This window comes from Caenorhabditis briggsae (genome assembly GCF_000004555.2).
Source record: "Caenorhabditis briggsae complete genome, chrIV, whole genome shotgun sequence".
NCBI classification, from domain to species: Eukaryota; Metazoa; Nematoda; class Chromadorea; order Rhabditida; family Rhabditidae; genus Caenorhabditis; species Caenorhabditis briggsae.
The window spans coordinates 8425966-8444977 of record NC_013487.2 but is presented as its reverse complement, the minus strand read 5'-3'; the positions used below and the strand labels follow the sequence as shown (position 1 = coordinate 8444977).

General features: G+C 37.6%; 3 protein-coding genes across 3 annotated transcripts; 1 reads left to right on the top strand and 2 right to left on the bottom strand.

Annotated features, from left to right (window-relative positions):
* Window positions 1-119: 119 nt before the first annotated feature.
* Window positions 120-530, top strand: CBG06055 (the record flags this gene model as incomplete). The annotated part of the gene is made up of 1 exon (XM_002633272.1): window positions 120-530. One exon carries the CDS (start codon window positions 120-122, stop codon window positions 528-530), a length of 411 nt encoding a protein of 136 aa, XP_002633318.1.
* An 863-nt stretch (window positions 531-1393) lies between these two features.
* Window positions 1394-7165, bottom strand: CBG06054 (the record flags this gene model as incomplete). The annotated part of the gene is made up of 14 exons (XM_045235603.1): window positions 1394-1448; window positions 1940-2453; window positions 2506-2712; window positions 2759-2844; window positions 2894-3077; window positions 3125-3481; window positions 3532-3738; window positions 3785-4641; window positions 4695-4933; window positions 4981-5465; window positions 5515-5698; window positions 5849-5998; window positions 6312-6824; window positions 6875-7165. The coding sequence occupies 14 exons, from the start codon at window positions 7163-7165 to the stop codon at window positions 1394-1396; spliced, it is 4329 nt and encodes a 1442-aa protein (XP_045093083.1).
* A 4531-nt stretch (window positions 7166-11696) lies between these two features.
* Cbr-gtl-2 lies at window positions 11697-17970 on the bottom strand (the record flags this gene model as incomplete). The annotated part of the gene is given in 25 exon segments (XM_045235602.1): window positions 11697-11793; window positions 11841-11929; window positions 11973-12087; window positions 12136-12206; window positions 12252-12332; window positions 12376-12433; window positions 12479-12602; window positions 13340-13391; window positions 13442-13520; window positions 13566-13637; window positions 13681-14039; window positions 14090-14894; window positions 14938-15099; window positions 15146-15226; window positions 15274-15491; window positions 15502-15723; window positions 15768-15854; window positions 15906-16028; window positions 16077-16293; window positions 16341-16430; window positions 16477-16620; window positions 16669-17001; window positions 17048-17509; window positions 17738-17827; window positions 17870-17970. The coding sequence occupies 25 exon segments, from the start codon at window positions 17968-17970 to the stop codon at window positions 11697-11699; spliced, it is 4332 nt and encodes a 1443-aa protein (XP_045093084.1).
* Between the last annotated feature and the right edge of the window lie 1042 nt (window positions 17971-19012).

Sequence of the window (19012 nt, the reverse complement as noted above, 5' to 3'; positions counted from 1 at the left end):
TTCACCTCGCGCTCTCGCTAGCCGAATGTATTGACTCCACCCACCCACCGCAGTGTGATACAAAAGGTTTCGTTTGTCTCAATTCTCTACAGTCCCAATCGGATTATCAACCTATCGCAATGGCTCGTACCAAGCAAACCGCCCGCAAATCTACCGGAGGAAAGGCCCCAAGAAAGCAATTGGCCACCAAAGCTGCCCGCAAGTCGGCCCCGGCTGCCGGAGGAGTCAAGAAGCCACATCGTTACCGTCCAGGAACCGTTGCCCTCCGTGAGATCAGACGTTACCAAAAGTCAACTGAGCTCCTCATCCGCAAGTTGCCATTCCAGCGACTTGTCCGTGAAATCGCCCAGGACTTCAAGACTGATCTCCGCTTCCAATCCTCCGCCGTCATGGCTCTTCAAGAATCTGCCGAGGCTTACCTTGTCGGACTCTTCGAGGACACCAACTTGTGCGCCATCCACGCTAAGCGAGTTACCATCATGCCAAAGGATATCCAACTGGCCAGACGTATCCGAGGAGAGCGCGCTTAAGTACCGTTTTGGTAACTGAGCAAGCTTGATCTCAAACCTTCACCGAACCCAACGGCCCTCTTTAGGGCCACGAATCACATGAATCCAAATTGATTTCGTTAAATAAATTAATTTTTGTTGTTTCTTATAAAAAATTTAGCATGAAAATCCACTTCTCAAAATGATGTCGTTTGAAAAATCCGGTATAACTTCGACCAAGAACATAAGTTTAGTCCATTATTTCATGATGCACGAAATCTGCAACCATCTCGGGCTCCATATTATGCTTGTCTGAGAAAAAAAAGGTTAAAGAGTATTTTTTGCAGTCTGAATACGGTAGCGATATCGAAGCGGAGAGCCTAAATAGCAAACAAACGGTGGAGAAGCAGACACATTTTCTCTGCGTCTCAACCTTTTTTTTCTCAGACAAGCACAATATTAAGCGGTTGTTCATCTAGGTAGAAAACGACCGAAAACGTATTTTGATATGTTCCTTTAAACTACCGTAACCTGAAGTCTTCGGAAAACAATATTTTAGGGTTTTCAGATGAAACGACTCTGGAAGAAAAGTTATGTTTTGTTATATTTTTGTGGTTGTAATGTTGAACTATCAATAAAAATTTTATTAGAACTTTCCAGAAACTTTCAACTTTTAAACCTATAACAGAAAAACCAGGAAAAGTCAATCATCAGTCATGGGATATTTTATATTCACAGATGGAAATAATAAATATTGAAACGAAACACAAAATCAGGCACTTATCACAGAATTGCAGAGTTTTCGATTCGAAAATTGCAGTTTGAAAAGAATGAGCATGAGACCATTGTTAGGAATATTTTGAGTGAGGGGAATTGAAAGAAGAAGATAAATTCGAGCAATTTGATTATACAGAAGTCTTCAACCCATGTAGATCCTCCGCACGGGCGTATTGTCCTTCTCTGAAAGTATATGCAGGTTTAGGAAGGATCTTTTGAATATATACTATTCTAGATCATTCCGGATACAAAATTATGAATGCTTGAGGTTTTTCACAAGTCACAAGCTACTTGAACTAAAGGTTTCATTCCATTTAGTTTAGGGGTTAATTGGTTGAAACTCATGAATGGTAAGTACTGAATACATGTACAATTACAACATTCAAACTTACATTAATCAATTTTCGTAGGTTCTAATCTGTAAAACTTACTCAAAAATCCTTAAGCTTCCACAGTCACTCTAATAAGGCCCCCCAACTTTGAGCTCATGTATATATTTCCTGGGAAATATATCAAAAAGTGGCCAACAAAATATTTTTGATCTTCTGATTAAAATTTTGTCAGTTAACTACTGTTTGAAATCTTTTACAAGAAATGAGATCCATGGGCTTAAAGTTGGCGGTTCGTGTGGCCTTCTATCAGAGTGTTTACGGTATTCAGAAAATTAAACCAACCTCGCTGGTGGATAGAAGTCATCATCTCTATATGTATCCGCATCGAATCGTTTCTCATTCAATGGTTCTGATTCGTTAATCGGATACTTCTTGCCTCCTCGACTTCCTGTCATTGAACTTCTGCTTGCCATATCCATTCCATTCTGTCTCCTATTCTCATTCGCTTCATTCAACTTCTTTTGTTTTACAATCCAGCAGCACAAGAAGATCAGGATAACAAAGACGATGACTCCGAGAATTCCGGCAATAATCGAAAGCCAGATCAAGAAATTCTCCATTTCTCTGGGTCTGCACCACGGTTGTTCTCCCTTGTTCCACTCGAATCTGTACTCGTTCAGGTTCGGACGATTTCTGTCCACTACAATTCCACATTTGTACTCATGAACTCCCTTAATCCAATGCGATTGGAAGCACTCGAAACGAGCAACATCTCCTTGCATGTAAGCGGAGGAAAGTGACGACGTCTTCATGAGATATTCTGGATATTCAATGTTGATCACTCCACAGCTGTTATCTGAAATTATATAGGATTCAGAACATTTTATGTTTTCTAAATATATTTTTACATTGTCTAGAGGCATCGAATCGATCAGAAGTGAAAGTGTTCCATTCATTTTTGACATTAAGTCCAAGAATCTTGGCGTTGAACATGGAATAATCGTAGAGACATGGAACAGAGTCACCACAATCTTGGATGACGGCTGCTGGATTATCAGGACATTGAGTGTGACCATAGTCCGCTGTCAATTGTGACTGCAGAGGTTGAAGGTTGACTGAAAATTTAAAAAATGAATTCCGAAAAATAAAATTAATAATTACTTGTATTGGATTGTTGCATATCTCTGCATGTCTGAAGTCTTTGATTCATAACTTGTCCAGTGACCGGATAGAAACGATAGGCCCCCCTGAAAACAACAATATAGGTCAGGTAATATGTTAGGAAGGAGTCCTTACGTTTCATATTTCGGTGATGTTTTGTAAATTGGTCCGCTCTTCATTTGAGCTTCAGGGAACACTTCGAACTTTTTATCCTCATCTCTGGAAGTTGTGAACATGTTCTCAGTTGGCATTCCGTAGTTGTTTCCTTGATTATTGATATTCTGATCGGATCCTTGCTCTCCTGATCCTTGAACTCGGTCTAAAAGAAAACATTATTTGCAGAAGGAAAATTTATACATGACGTACACATTTGGATAATTTGTTGTCTGTATTGTTCCGAGTTGACATCTTGCAAAGTCAACGTATTCATGTAACTGTTAGATGCTTGATCAGGGAATGGACGGAAGACTCCACTGACACGTGGAAGATTGTATCGTTGTCTCAATTCTTGTTCTCTCGTTTTGTCTCCATCTGGACGGACGCCATATTGAGGAGCCACAGAAACAGCAACATTCAGCATTCCCATAGACTCTTGGTATTCAGACAAACGATCAATATCGATGGCATAGGATTCACGGACACGGATTCCAATTTGTGCTTCTTCAAGAACCACATAGATTTCTGGCTGACCACGTTCAACATTGTTCACATAGACCATGACTCCTGGAATTCATAATATTTAGAACGTCTTCAGAATACGTCGAGATGCTTACCTTTGAACCTCTGGATTCTCATAGTGTCGAAATATCTGAGAATGTTTCCAACAATGATAGATGTTCTGTATCTGAATCGCCTCGTATCTTTTCTAGCAAGAACATGAACACGATCAGTTCCAGTTGCTTCCAAAACAACACCAGTCACAACTGTTGCATTTGTAGGTTGAACTAGATCTTGTTGAGCCATGTATCGACCGAGAAGACCTGAAAATTTGGATTCAATTTCATTTCTTCGACTTAATTCACTTACTGAAATCTACTCTTCTGTTTGGATATCTCTCCATTCGAATCTGTATTTTCACTTCTGGAGTTGCAACTGTTTTGGGAATATAGATACCGTTGTAAACTCCTGGTTCATTGAAAATGAATTTATCGTTGTCGATAGTATTGAATGTTCCAGCTCCCATAACTTCTCCCCATGCAGGTGGCTGATACTCTTGACATCCAGATGACGGACGTCTCCAATAGAACATTTGACATCGGAAGTCGGCAAATTTACAACAAAGGAAGTAAGGCATGTAGTCATTGTGGAAGGCTGAAAGCCCTGGAACTTCATATTGACCCATATACGGCGCCGTTCCAAATTCGTAAGCTCTCATTGGGAAACCAGGATTATAAGGTACGTCTGGAGTAACTTTGATGACAGGTTGATACGATGTCTGCATCAAATGTCCTGAATCATCATAACAGCACACTTGTCCATAATGAGTTGGGAAACGAGCAGTGTTTTCAGAAGTATATGATCTTCCATCACCGGCAAAAGTGGTCATGACATTTTGAGAGCTCATATAACAATTTCTGGACCCGATAGAAGTGGTACAAGTGATATCACGGAATGCCTGAGAACATCTTGGATGTGGCATGAATCTTCCAATATCAGCAATTGCTTGTCTTTCAATACACGGACAGGATGAATTGGTTTCAATGTCTCTGATGAAATTCCATTGAGCACCATCCTCATCGTACCAATCGTGGCACATTTCCAAAGACTTCTTCTTGACATATTCAGTACGAGCAGCTTCGTCGTTTGCAGAATACGTTGTGGTGGAGAATTGTGGGTTGTTGGAGGTCCAGAGGAAATGAAGAGAAATCGGAGATGAGACAAGTCTGAAAGTTAATAAAGGATTTATTGAGATGAAGTGTGTTTTGAAGCAACTAACCCAGAAAGTAGCAATTGAGGATTTTGTTCTTGATTTGGTTTCAATGGAGCTAACTTCAAGTATCCGAATCGGTACTGATACAATTCATTTTGTCGTTCCCAATCAGTCATGTACCATTGTTCGACTTGGAACAAATTGATTCTTTCTTCCTGTGGTTTCCAGCGATATTCATAAGTATTACGGTTGGAATATGTGGCCAATCTACAGATCACACGATGCTCGGGACGGAATTTTTTGATCTGAAAACAATCGTTATTTTTTCGAAGTTCTGAAAACCTAAACTTACGGTGTCATCCTTGTGCTCTCTGTATGCAATCACGTACAACCCAAGTTGCACACTGTACAATGAATCATCATTCATCCTGACTTGATCCATATGGAGACTCACATCTGGATTCGTGAAATTTCTCGGATACCAAACCAGAGGCATTGTTTGATATGGAAGTGGATTCTTAAACCAATCATAAACATTTCCAATATCTAATCTCATTGGATCCAGTGTCGGAGGCACAAAATAAATATATCCAACGAATGCTTTTTCATCATTGGCTCCTCCAGATTGTGGTTGGAAGTACACAGTTTTCGTTCCCCAATCGTAAATCTTTGGTAGATTGCATCGAGCGATGGCTGATGTCAGAACAGTACACGTGGCAGTTTGTCGTTGTTCTATCATAAGAATATAGGTTTGAGCCTTATCAAGACAGATGGCGTTCACATCAACAGTCATTTCTCCGAGCATGTTAACGATGTTTGGGTAAATCAACATTGGGTCTGAAATAATATATTTTTTGAAGAAATTTTCCAACGAAAAATAACTAACAAGTTCCTCCAGTTTTGTTCGAGCATCCAGCTGGTCTCACAACATCGTCCACTCTGAACATGTATCTTCCTCGAACCATTTGAGGAACTCCAGATCTTTGAGCGAGCACTTTTGGAGTATTTTTGAAATCCTGAGTTGGATCAACTGGTACAAGTCCGGTGTGATTTCCACCATTGAATAGAGCCTGAAATCATATGTATTTCTCTAGACCACCCGAGATGAAAAGCTGAGCTTTCCAGACATGAGAGAGTTTCTCAATATTTGCATAGCGCTGTTCAGTGAGTCATTGAAAAATAAACAATGCCAATCGGAAACACGAGTATGAATGGCTTACCTGACATCTTCCCGAACGCGAGTTCTGACGGAAATCGGCGGCATCGAATCCAAGACGATCGTAATTTAGAATTACGTAGGAGAGACGGGCGGTCTGGAAATTCCAAAAAATATGGTTTTTTTTACTTTTAGACTCATCAAGTACACCCCTCTACCACCTACATTTTAACCCCTGTTTTTTCTTTATTTTTCCCCTTTTTACTCCCTTTCAAATGTGTGTTAATAGGGCCGTTAAGCGTCATGAGACGTGTGTATTTATGTGAGGAACTGATAAAATTGATAACATTTTGGTGGGGTAGAAAGTGGAGAGAAAGGAGCAGTATATTGAATGCAGAAGTTGGGAAATAGAAGGAGGGAGGGAATTCCTCGATAACGAAGACCAGTCAACAACAAACGGGAAGAGAGAATAAGTGAAGTTTCGAAAAAAATGGGGTATTCGAAACCTTTGGAATCAAAACACTCACTCTATCCGTCAACCAGATAGCTTGATAAGTGGCCAATTGTCCGGAATCGATATCAGATCTTCCGGAAATAGCTGACGCGGTATTGTACCAAGTGACAACAAGAGCAGCATCAGCACGGAACGCAGCTGCTCCAGCAACTCCTTCAATCAACCATCGCTGCATATCTTCAAGGAAATAGTCTGCTTGAGTGTCACATCTGACGTAGGAATCAGGGGTTCCTGGACAAGCTTGCGAAGCAGATTGTCCGAAGAATGAAGATTGATACGTGGCTTGACCCATATTCATGTTACTTCCAGATTGACGACCGAAAAGGGATTGACGCATAACTAAACGGTAGTAGACTCCAGAGCGCATTCCTGGATTCAAACTTTGAGGAACCTGTTGCTTGCAAAGATACGGAGCAATCATAGCTGGGTCTTCGTGTCTTGGCCAATCAGTCATATCTGGACCCACATTGAGAGTTGGCCCTTGATCAAGAACTGTAGCAAATCCAATGTATCCATTCACGGAGAGCTGAAACAAAATCATTTTAAAATTTCAAAATAAGATAGAAAAATCCTTACTGTAGAATAATTGTACAATCCTCCATAGAACGGGAAATACATATGAAGGTCAATTGTCTGTCCAGCTGTCAGCAATCCAGGATTCACTTCTTGATCTCCGGCGTCTGGTCCGAATGGAACGAGATTTACTCCATAGTAAAGATTTGTTCCAGTTCCAGTAAAAAGAGTTCCAGCATCTTGTTGTCCAATATTTTGATTGATATTTGCAGAATTTGCCTGTTGGATTTGAGCCTCCAACGGTAGCAGAAGCAACAGCGTCACCAGAAAGGCGAGCCGAACTGATGAGGTCATAAGGACCTGAAATTTGAATTTGAATTTGATTTTCAAATAAATGAAGAGCGACAAGTAACTCAATGATAAGTGAAAAACTTTCAGTAGTTGCAAAATAGATCACCGGAAAAATAAAATCAGGAAAAGAGAAAGAAAAGTCATGAGTGAAATATGAAGAATGTCGTAAAATACGATGATACAGAAAAACGGAGAAAACGATGGGGGAAAACGAGGGAAAGAGAAAAAAAGGTAAATATTGGTAAATTTTTTTTTGACGGCAGAGGTAAAAGAGCAGAAAATAAACAAATGTTCAATGAAACAATGAAGTTCGTGGAGTTCGGAAAAACCACAACACGGGTTTTCGCTTCAAAAAATGCAGACGTTCTGGAAAATTCTTTAATACTTTCCCAGAAAAAAAAAACATCTGGTCAGACTCGAAGCATTCGTAGAAAAAAATTAAAGAGTTAATACAAATCACACTGTCTTTAAAAAGGTAAATTAATTCATTTCACACTGAATAATCAGAAGTAGGATTCAAAAAAGGCATTAAAATAAATGAAAACCTGTATAGAAATGGGTTTTGTTGACAAACTAATAAACCGTGATGTCTTGTTCTCCTGTGGCACCGAGAATCCCTTGTGTTGCCTTGAGCCAAGGTGACCTCTTCCACAAAAAGAGTAAATATTGGGAAAGATGCGGAAGAGAAAAATGAAGGAGAAAAAAATAGAAAGAGGATGAGAATAGAACATATTGCTATAGTTGAAATTGAATCCTTTTCTTGGGAAATACATAACCAAATCGATTTTTTTGGGATTATTTTTTGGTTTTGTTTTAAATACCTAGAACCTTTCTCTTACTGTTTTGGATTTTTTGAGAGAGAGAGAGAGAGAGAGAGAGAGAGAGAGAGAGAGAGAGAGAGAGAGAGAGATATACCGTAAACATTTAAGTAGACGGCTAGCCAAACCGCCAACTCTGAGCCCATATATCTCGGTTCCTGTAATAGATATGAAAAATTAGTTAACTGACAAAATTTTTATTAAAACACCAGAAATATTTTGTCAGATGGCCACCTTTTGATATCTTTTACAAGAACCGAGATATATGGGCTCAAATGTAAGGATGGAATCTCTATTCGAGTGCTTGCGATAAATTATGAAACATTTTTAAGCCCCTTTCACAGTAATCGATGGATCTAGTAGCTGCTGGATTAATTTTTATTAAAATATATTGGAATGGAAATCTGATTATTCAGATCTTTAATTTCAGATTCTAACAAATCTAAATTTTAGCTAATAAGAGAATATTGCAGCTTTGGAAACATCTAATGTTCTAAATGAACAACTAAGGGTTTTAACTGATAGCTTAGAACTTCCACTCAATGAGTGAGTAGCTCCAAAATAAGGAAAACGTTTAAAAATTTAAAGAAAGGCAGTAAGAAACGAAGAAACTTGGGAAGAAATATGATAAGAAATATGCATGGACGCATATTTACCTACAACCTTCTCCACCCTCCTTCCACTCTTTTCGCTTGTATACACATGAAGAAATAAGGGAAAAACGACAGTCAAGGAATGAAAAAAACTGAGTCATGGAGCACAGGAAATGAGTCATCACAACAGGGAAAAGACGCCTACGGAGCAACAACATTAGTGTTCGTTTTGGAGGTCTGGAGAAGAGTATTACTTCTTCATAATCGTATTTTTAAAAGATACAGTAATCCTCTTATGAGTGTCCAAAAACTGACAGGAATCAAAAAATCAATTTTATTACTATTCTCATAAGAATTTTGAAGGAATAAGAAGCACTTTCAGATCCTTCAGTCTGTTACTAACCATCCAACCCGTCAACTTTCAGCTCAGTTATTTTGTTATATCTTTTACAAGAAATGAATAGGCTCAAAGTTGGCGGTTTGGGTCGGCTTCTATTAAAGGAAATACAGCAACTATCCGGACTCAAGTTTGTACTAGCATAAAATTTAGTAATGCGTTGTACTGCGCTCAAATTTGAAATACAAAATTTCAAACAATTCATTAGTTAACTGGAAAAGTTTCAACTTATTTGATCAACTTTGAGCCGAGTTAGCACTTGTCAAAAATGCTACAACACTCGAAAATCATGAAAAACGCCGATCATCTTTGGACAATCATCACAATACCTACTTGAGGAATTGTTTTGTAAATTTCAGTAGCTTTGAATCAAATGTAAAACTTTGTTTCTACCAATTCTCGTGCTTCCAAGATACCTATGTCTAAAGATATGACCATTTTTATGAATCCGGGAAATTGGGCGCCACCCTGTAGTTGATTAATTAGCATCTTTCCATAATTTACAGTAACAACCAAAAGAAAGCTTAAGATGTTTTTGATGAAAGTAGGAACAGTACTAAAATATGTAAAAAACGGACGGAAAATTCGAAAAACGATGAGTCATGATCGGAACGGAGAAGAAGAAAAAAAAGAGATGGGTGAAGCTTTTTATGGATGGTTGTGTACGGGTAGATGGGATGGATAGAAGAGAGGGAGAGAAAATGGAAATATTGTGTGAAAAGGGACTGTATTCTATTTTCTGATATGCGGAATGGAAATGAGAGAGAAAAACACAGAAAAATGTTTATAATGTGACTCAAAAAGGTAAAATACTCAAGAGAGATTCTATAGGTTTCTGAGTCACTTCACAATAAACCTTATCAATCAACAAATGTTTCCCAGGATTCTAAAAATGACCGCTACTGTATAAGGAACCTAAAAATAGTGTCGGTAGTTTCTTTTAATTGCTCTGTGCTGCTTGAAAAAAGGTTTATCAATCAATAATCAATGTTTCAGGCGGTCTGGAAGAACCTAAAAATAGACAGGTCGCCGTAATCGGAGAATTAAAATAAAAAAGGCCATGTGAATGAGTTTGAGAAAGTATGGTTAGAACGGATTGTATTTTCGACAGTAGATGTTCCGATCCAAACAGAGAGTCAAGGAAGTTAATTTGAAGCTGATAATCAAACGATAAGTGGTCTAAACGGTTCGAAAAAGAAAACAATTCACAAAACAATCAACAGAAAAAGGAGTACAGTCTCGGTGCCTGGCACCTGTCATCCTAGTATTCAATATAAAAAAAAAACATGGAACACCGAACGATACAAAAGAGAGGGATGACTCAAAAAGGGAAAGAGAGAAGAGATTTTCAGTGGTGGTGGACACGAGGTCTGACACATTCATGGTCTCTGATAACAAAATTATTTTGTCTCTCTGTGATTTTCTGTGTCTCGTTTGACTCTCGATGTCTCACTTGTTTCATTATCAGTACACACCTCGCAGGGACAGAGGGAGAAAGATAGAGAGCAAATAACCCATCCATCCTGTATACAGTTTTTCGTATGTTTCTATGACAATCCCTCCATGATCGAAACACTGTCTCTTTTCCTTTCTTTCACACCGCCCTGGAGGGGAAGAGACGGCTGGCAACAATCATCAATAAGCAAATAGAACTATAAGAATAGTGTGGAGAAGTCGGAGAAGTAGAGATAGAGAAATCATAGGGATCTGGTTGAGTTGACACGTGGAAAAGATCAAAGCAGGTAATGTTTTCGGTTGAAATGTCAAGGTCCAGTGGTACATTGTGTCATTAGAACAAATATAGCTTCTTCGAAAACATGTACAGTAGCTCCTAAAAATTGGAAGATTACTGCAGATAAGGAAATTAAGTGATCTAGTAAATCTCGAATTTTGCAATTCAGAGGATGTTCTGAATTGCCATTGGCCGTGGAAAAAGGTCCTACAGCGACAACTACCGTAACTTTAAAATATTTTAATTTTCAGGATTTATTATCTCGATTTTCGTGCGTTTCCAATAATTTATTCCACTATAAAAACTTCGGGAAAAATAACAGGAGAAATCGACAAAAATCAGTGAAAAACGAGATAACACATCCTGCAAATTGAAAATAATTGCAGGTCACTGTAGTTGTTGTTGTGGGATCTTCGACTACGGCCACCAGCGTTTCTCTTCCACAGATCTGATTTTTTGTACCAGTATAATCATTATGATATGGTTTTGCACATCCCAATGTTTTAATTTTGAAGACCTTCAATTTGTCATTATTTGTATCTGAACTCTGATACCAATTGCCTGCCATTATCAAACGTTCCCTTTTTCTCTATTCCGTTCTCTTTTCTTGTCATTGTGCTTAGCACCTTCTTAACACCTCTCCGAGTGTCCTTTTCCTGCCTCTTCCCAATACTAAAATTGTTGTTTGCCTATAGAATTTGCATGAATAAAGGACGTGGTGTCTTGTGTATGTATTTGTGTGTGCAGCAGAGAAAACCATCCGCAAAAAGGTATCAGAATCGGAACGGCTTGTTTGTTTTGACACTCATTTGAATACAGATTGCTAGTTGAACGAGGAGGATAATTGGGAAAGAAACAGAATAGTTCAAAAATTCTACTTTTTTATTCCAAGCAATAGTTTTTGCAAACCAAACTATTACCAAAAAAGCAATACCTATAGGAAATTTGAGAAAAGAAATGGGATTTGTACAAAATGAGCAAAAAGATAAACCAGTTAGTCTGGACCAGAAATATCTGAATCATAACCACCGTGAGATGAAACTGTTAGTTCCTCGGAATCTTGTCGTTTCAAGTTTCTGGAACTTGCGCTTCTGAAACAAATTGATTTTTAGAATGTTGGTGAGAATCAAATTCTTACGTTCTCATTTCCTTCATATCCTGTGAAATCGAGCAGGAACTGGAATGAAGACGTGTTCGACGTTGCAGATTACCAGCTTGGAAGTTTGCCTGAAAATGAACTGTCAGACAAAATATAATGTTTGAAACCCACGTCATCGTATTTCCGGAGTGTGTGATCTCGATGAAGATTTGCTAGAAGAGGTGAACGAGTTGCAAGACGTTCTTCGATAACCACAGGAGACAAATGATAGTCAATGAGAGGCTTTCTAAAGAATTTTCAGATTATTGAATCGAACTTTTCGAAAAGAGCTTACGTCAGCTTTGGAACTTCAATGGAAGTTTCAGGCAGTGATAAACATGACGCTGCGAAATTCTGCGACATTTTCTGAAAAAAAAAACCTATAAGCAAGTTTCTGGAATTCAATTACACCTTATTCTTGAGAATCAGCACAACTTCATCGCTAGAATTCGCAATATGATCGATCTTAGTTTCAATATCATACACACGACTCTGAAATTCAAATTTTGGATTGATTCATGAATGAATTCATTACCTTCAAAAGGAAGTTTTCCTGCATCAGATCGTGCACCCGTTCGCATGTTAATTCGGTTCTGAAAAACCCAAAAAATTAAATATCTTCTATGAAAAGAACTCACAAATCCGTCATATTCAATGGTTCCTTTGTGTCTAATTTCAGTCTTCTAGTCCTTGTAAGTGTGTCAATACAATCCTCCTCAAAGTCTTGCATTCGTTTCATTTCATCTTCAGTCACACTCCATTCTGAAAGTTCATTCAAAGGTGGTGAAAAATTTCAAAATGTGTTTTTTTTGCAGAGCAATACAGTATACATAGTCATAACGGTCGAATTCAAAAATAAATCCTAGAAATCCGAGAAAAAAAGAAGTTTTTTTCCAGGATTTCGAAAACCGGAAAATCGGAAATTTTGAAATATTGATATTCAAACAAATCGAGTTTCTTAATTTTTTTATTCTCGACCAGCAAGCGGGTGCGCCTTCGGCGCGATGCAATCTATTTTTTTTCAAATGTTCGTCGCTTCGTTTCTCACTTTTTCTAAATAAAAGGGTCACGTAAATATATATGTATTTTTCAATTTTTTCAAAAGTCCACAGACGGACACGAGGACGGACAGACGCCTAACGTTTTATTAATAAGGAAGATTTTTTGAAAAAAAAAATTTCAGGAAAATTTCGAGGATGCTTATAGAATCGAAATTTCAATAAAACACCGAATTTCCGAAATACGAAAACTCGGATATTCAAAAATTAAAAACGTCCAGAAAAATGAACATTACTGGGAATTCTATGATTCGCAAAATTTAAAATTTCCGAATTTCAAAATTAAAAAAATTGGAAATATAGGAATTCTGAAAATCGAATAACAAAGGTAGGAAAAATCCACTCTGAAATTTAAAAATTTTAGAACTTTTCAGAATTTTAGAATTCCGAGCTTTAGAAAAATAGAAATTTCCAAGGAAATTTTCGAAAAAAAAGACTTACTTATAGAATGCTCGGATCGAAAACGTTTTGTGTCTGGACGCTTGCTCCGTAGCTGAAAAACAAATAATTGAAGACAATTAACTAGAATTAGAGCTAACTTACATTCCAGATGTAATCTATGAAATGATAAACATGAGCGAAAATACTAAATGGAGGTGGCAAGAATGGACTGTCGTGGTATCTTAAAAATACCAATCTATGGAGAAATTCGTATTAAAAAACTCACTCCATAAGCTGCTGGTATCTCTGAAAAAGCCAAATTTCTTTCGATTTTTCAATGGAATCGTTGTAAATATTGCTGAAATCAAATAAGATTAGAGTAGTTTTTTAATTTCACTCACTTAAAAATTGCAATGAGCAGATTGAGAAGGAGAATATTAGCAACTAAAAGAAACACAACCATCAGAAGAGGCGGAATAAAATATCCAGGGAAACAACGCGTCCCTTCATCTCCACAAGTATCGATTTCTCCGGCATAAACTTCTCCGTACAACATGAAATATGGTTTATAAAATATATTTCTGACCAACAACCAATTCCAATCTTTGATTTTTGGTTCTGTGAGAGCTTGTCGATTCACTCCGAATGCCATTAGAGGAACAAGAAGAAGTACAACAATATAACACATCGACCACACCATTTTTGCCGCCATTTGAATGTAGGGACCAAGTAAAGGATGAACGGAAAGGTACTCGAAAGTCTGTAATAATTTAGGACAGGTACAATTTTTTATTTTAGATTTCCACATACCTTCATATAGAAAAGAACGTTACTGATACTGAGAAGAACTCTTCCCCACGAATGCCTAAACATCGGAACCAATCGGAATCCATATCCGAATAGGAAAAATAAAAGAGCAGCAGATGTCCAAATATTGTACCATTTCGCATAGAATACTTTAATCTTTTCATTTATCCGAGATCCTTCTGATGTTAATAGCTGGATATATTCTATTGAACTTTTTCGTTGCTCACTTCGAAACGCCCTTACCTTTCTCATATGTTCTACCGATAGTGTCACAGTGTAAACGAGTAGAATCCATTCGTATTTCGATGGTTTTAAAGAAGTTTCGAGTAGAAGAATACATGTTTGAGTTATTAGAAATATCAAAAAAGCTATGCACCATGACCAGAATTTAGTGATTGGAGCTGAATAAAACGCCCGAAACTTTTCAAACTTGCTCAATTGAGGATCTCGTTTGAACATCATTGACGAAGCTGATCCATAGACACTTGCCACTCCGGAATTCTTCCGCGAAGAGATGATAGTAACTTTCTTAGCATAGTTTCCCTTTTCCAACAGAGTTTCTTTCTGTTCTTCTGGACCTTTTGGATATCTGTATCGATTGGATGTTGTACTTGTGATACTTTCTCGTGGGTATGGTATATCTTCTTGTGTTTCTTCCGATAAGAGACGGGCGGTTTTCGCATGTTTCGGTTTGTATGCCATGAATAGAATCGCTGGAGGACAAATGAGAGCAGTAAGCACTCGCACGTTGGATCCAGATCGAACTTTTAGAGAACCATGCCACAATTCAGCCAAAAGAATTTGACAACTGAAGGTTTCACAATCATTTCCTTGGCTTCAAAATCACATACCAAGGATGAGCCAAAAATGTTTTCGTATTCGCCAGGACTGCAAGAGAAAGACAATTATTATTTCCCCAATGTGGAAGTTCCATTCGAAGAAGTCTCAATGTTCTGTCATGATCCGCTCGGTAACACTGATCGACTAATTCGATTGCATCTTCTCGACACTTTCTGAAAGTTGAAACGACCAGATGATAACTTTCAACTCATAACTCACACTGCATTATCAAATAGTCTCTTGGCCTCTTCTACATCTAAATATTCATCTTCTGCTATCTTCGCTGTTGCTTTGTATAATCTGAATTCATTGAAATTCGGATTCTAAAATAATCTTCAAAATGATACCTGATAGCAACTAAGCACTTCGCCATTGCATCCTCTCCATGAATCCACATACATTTTGCCATTTCATGTCTACTTGTAAGCACCGCCCAAATCAGAAGATCATTAAATGGATATGAAAAACTAAAATCTTCTTCCGAAGACTCATCGATTTGATCATCCGATTTCTTTTTGAACAATTCTTTTTGCACGATCTTTCGTTTTCGGTAGAAATAACTGCTCTGTAAAAACAAAGATTGATGGATATTCCAAAAAGGGGAAAACCTGGTTGAGTCTTTTGTATCTGTCGTATTTTCCTTTGAAACTTCTCGAAGTGTAATACAATTGGAATGCGTTTCCCATCAGTTTTTCAACCACTTGTCCTATCATTGGAATTGTCAAATAGGTATGTGGATCCATTGAATCAAAGTTTTCCATCCAATTCCTAACCGAGTGGGCACTGTTTACATCATCCTGAAATAATTAATCTGAATTCTGCAAAAACTCTTAAAACTCACCATGTTGTACAAATTCTCCAAACGATTGATGGTCAAGAAATTCTTCATGGACACTCCATTTTCTAGTAGACATTCTACAAAATCAACCTGTAAAACTTCAAAATAAAATCTCCCAGATTTTCAACAAAACAATCATACTCGATCCCAATACAATGCGTCATTCATTGCTTTTTCAAGCACATCACTCGGCCATTTTCTACCATTGGAGAATAGACAACTCTTTGCCAAATCGACTCGATTCCATGATAATGTCAATGCTAACTATGAAAATAGGAACCATTTTAAAAATTCATTATTTCTGGGATATACCTGTTCATCGGGGGGTAGATTCTGTTTTTGAAGTACGGTGCTTAAAATCACAAAATCGACGTCTTCTTCCTCTTCTTCACCGTATCTGAATATTCTCAGAAGATCGTCTCGAATGACGCATTCTGTGATTTTGCTTAACATTCCTTCTTGATCTGATTCTGGGAACACCATTTTTATCAGATTTTTCAGCTTTTCCCCAACTTCCGCCGCAAAAGTTCTGAAATGTTTTTGCCTAATAATTCGAAAACAATTCTTAAAATTTACCCATCGGTGTTTATGTATCTGGCGGCAAAGGAAATGAGGTCTGCAGCTCTTCCACTACCATCGCACACGATTGCAGGTATGTCTGGCTTCCTAGAAACAAAACATGAATAGAAACATTCAATGTATGTTTTCTTACATTGTTACATAGTCATGAATAGCATTGATCGAACTGATACCTCCCTCCAATAAAGTACAAACTACAGGTACTTTTCTTCCGTTACATCCATAAGTTGCAATGTGATTCTCTAGGTTCTGCCTGAGATGAAGATCTGCTCCGAACCTAAAACGTTGAGACTCAGAAATTTCGGATCAATCTTTATTTGAGTACCTTCCAACAGTTCCATTGTCAGCAAGCAAAAAATAAGAATGTCGATCGTTCAAAATACCTACATTTGCATTTACGGACAATGAATGAACATCATAGTAGACATGCTCGTTCTTTCGGATCAAACGCTCCTTTCTTTTGATAACACCCCATGGCGCAATTCCAATTGTTACTATTTGGGATCTCATTCTTGCAGAAATTCCAGCTTCATCCAGTGCTTTTGCCACGTGGCGTACAACTCCACTATCTAAACCACTAGTGATAATCCAGGCACCTGTTGTCTGTGCTGCTTTAAGCATTCCCTTGCGGAACAGACGACCGAGACGTTCTTGGAGTCTTGAAGATATGAGTAATCAGTTTTTGGTTTTCAAAATAAACTCACTCAAAATTACTCATTCCTCCATGAACAGTGATAACGAGTCTTGGTGCTTCAAGTCCCCATACTTTCTCCATTAAATACATCACATCCAATGGTTCCGAATCATAAGATAATCTCACATATTGAGCTTTGTGAGCATGAGCTCCACCTTGGAATACAATAGTTCCGAAAGCATCGGTTGTTGATGTCTGAGTGTTGTTAGCGATGGTCCAAACTTCTTGTTCTTTGTCTATGATTTGGTAAGGTAGTGTGTAGAAGAGTCTAGAAGCAGATGAATGGGCGGCCAGAGGTCTTCCACATCCACATCTTTCGGCGTCTTTTGATTGTGCTGTGAAACGAACACATTCTCTTTTTTCGAATGTGTTTTCGATCCACGGAGGAGATAGTTTCTCAGTTAACTCAATTGCAAAGAGGTTTGGATTTTCCAAAAGTTTGTGTGTCGATTTTCGGGAGAGGTGATCGGATCTGAATATATTTATTTTTATGATACCGTAAACCTGTATTAGAAGGGCCCCTCAAATTGAAGTGACCCCTTGGGATCCGGCAAAACATAGAAGTCTCTAATTGAAGGACCCCTCTAATAGATGTGCCCTCCTGGCCAACCCGATGAAACATTTGTTCGGCCCTTTTAATACAGGCTTTACAGTACCTTGACAAATGATAATTTAAAAAGATAGTTTAAAAAAAACTCACCTAAAAGATGAAATACTGTGTACCGTATTCGCATTGCACACTGAATTTCTGGGAGCATTCAGAAGACGAAGAAACGAAGATGAACGGTTTCTAAAAAATCATTATAACAGAAAATTCTTTTGTTCTTTATACCGATCTTCATTCCCTTCTTCTTCTTCCTCTTCTTCTCCGTCGTTTTCGCCAATTGTTTCTCCATTGATTCCGTTCGTTTTCATCGTCGTCTCGTTTATCATTTCATACATCAATCACTCGTTCCCACGTCTTCTTGTCTGAAACAAAACGTCATTTTTTGAAAATCAAAAAAGTTCAGCTAGTGGAATGAGAGTCTAGAAAAAAGTTTCAAAAAATGCAAAAATTTATCGAGAAAACTGAAACCAAAAAGACCAACAAGAGGTTAATCTGAAAATAAAAAAATTATGAAAACGGTAGAGAGAAAGGAGGTTTCCGTATGGAAATTTCGATGCGAAAGTTGGAAAGTGAATGGATTATGCCGTTATAAGTTTCAAATATTATGACATGAATTTGATTCTTTTCCTAGTGACGTCATCATCACCTTAAAAAAAGAACATATCAAATTATCAATGATAAAAACAAAAAAAAGAAGAAGAAGAACAGGAGAAGAGAACACAAAAGATGGAAAGAAATTGAGAAGGTGTATAATTGAAATTGAAATAAATCAAAATAAATCGAATGTTTCATCGGAAAGGGATTAAATCGATGATAAATGTAAACACAGAGAACATTGATATAGGGATCATAGACTGGTTCAAAATGACTAACGGGAAGAAAAGAAAACAGGAACATTTTTGAGAAATTACAGAAAAGATGGGTTTTTGGTTTTGGTTTTAATGGGGTCAACAGTTTGACCAGTACTGTTGTTTGGTTGAAAATGTGGATACGTCATATTGAAGTTAGTGCCAAAAATAAGATTTGGGTGCCCATGACCCTACGAACAATCCTTTAACTTTTCAAATTTTTAGATCAGGTTCATTGGTTGGTATCACATTAGAAAGATTTAAAAGGCGTTTCAAGACTTATCATAAATCTGTTGCAAAAAAGAAAAAATATTGTTCCACTTCCAAAAAATAAAGAAAAGCCGCTGGAACATCGTTTGTGAATTGAATTAGTTCCAGGCAAACAGAAAACATTCTAAAAAAAACAAAAAAAAGAGTGAGTAAAATGTGTTTTGGAACAAAACGATGAGCCGAGATGCTTGTTTTTTTGTGTTTGTTTGTTCATTACTTCTAAACGATTGATCACGATTTTTGGAAGGAA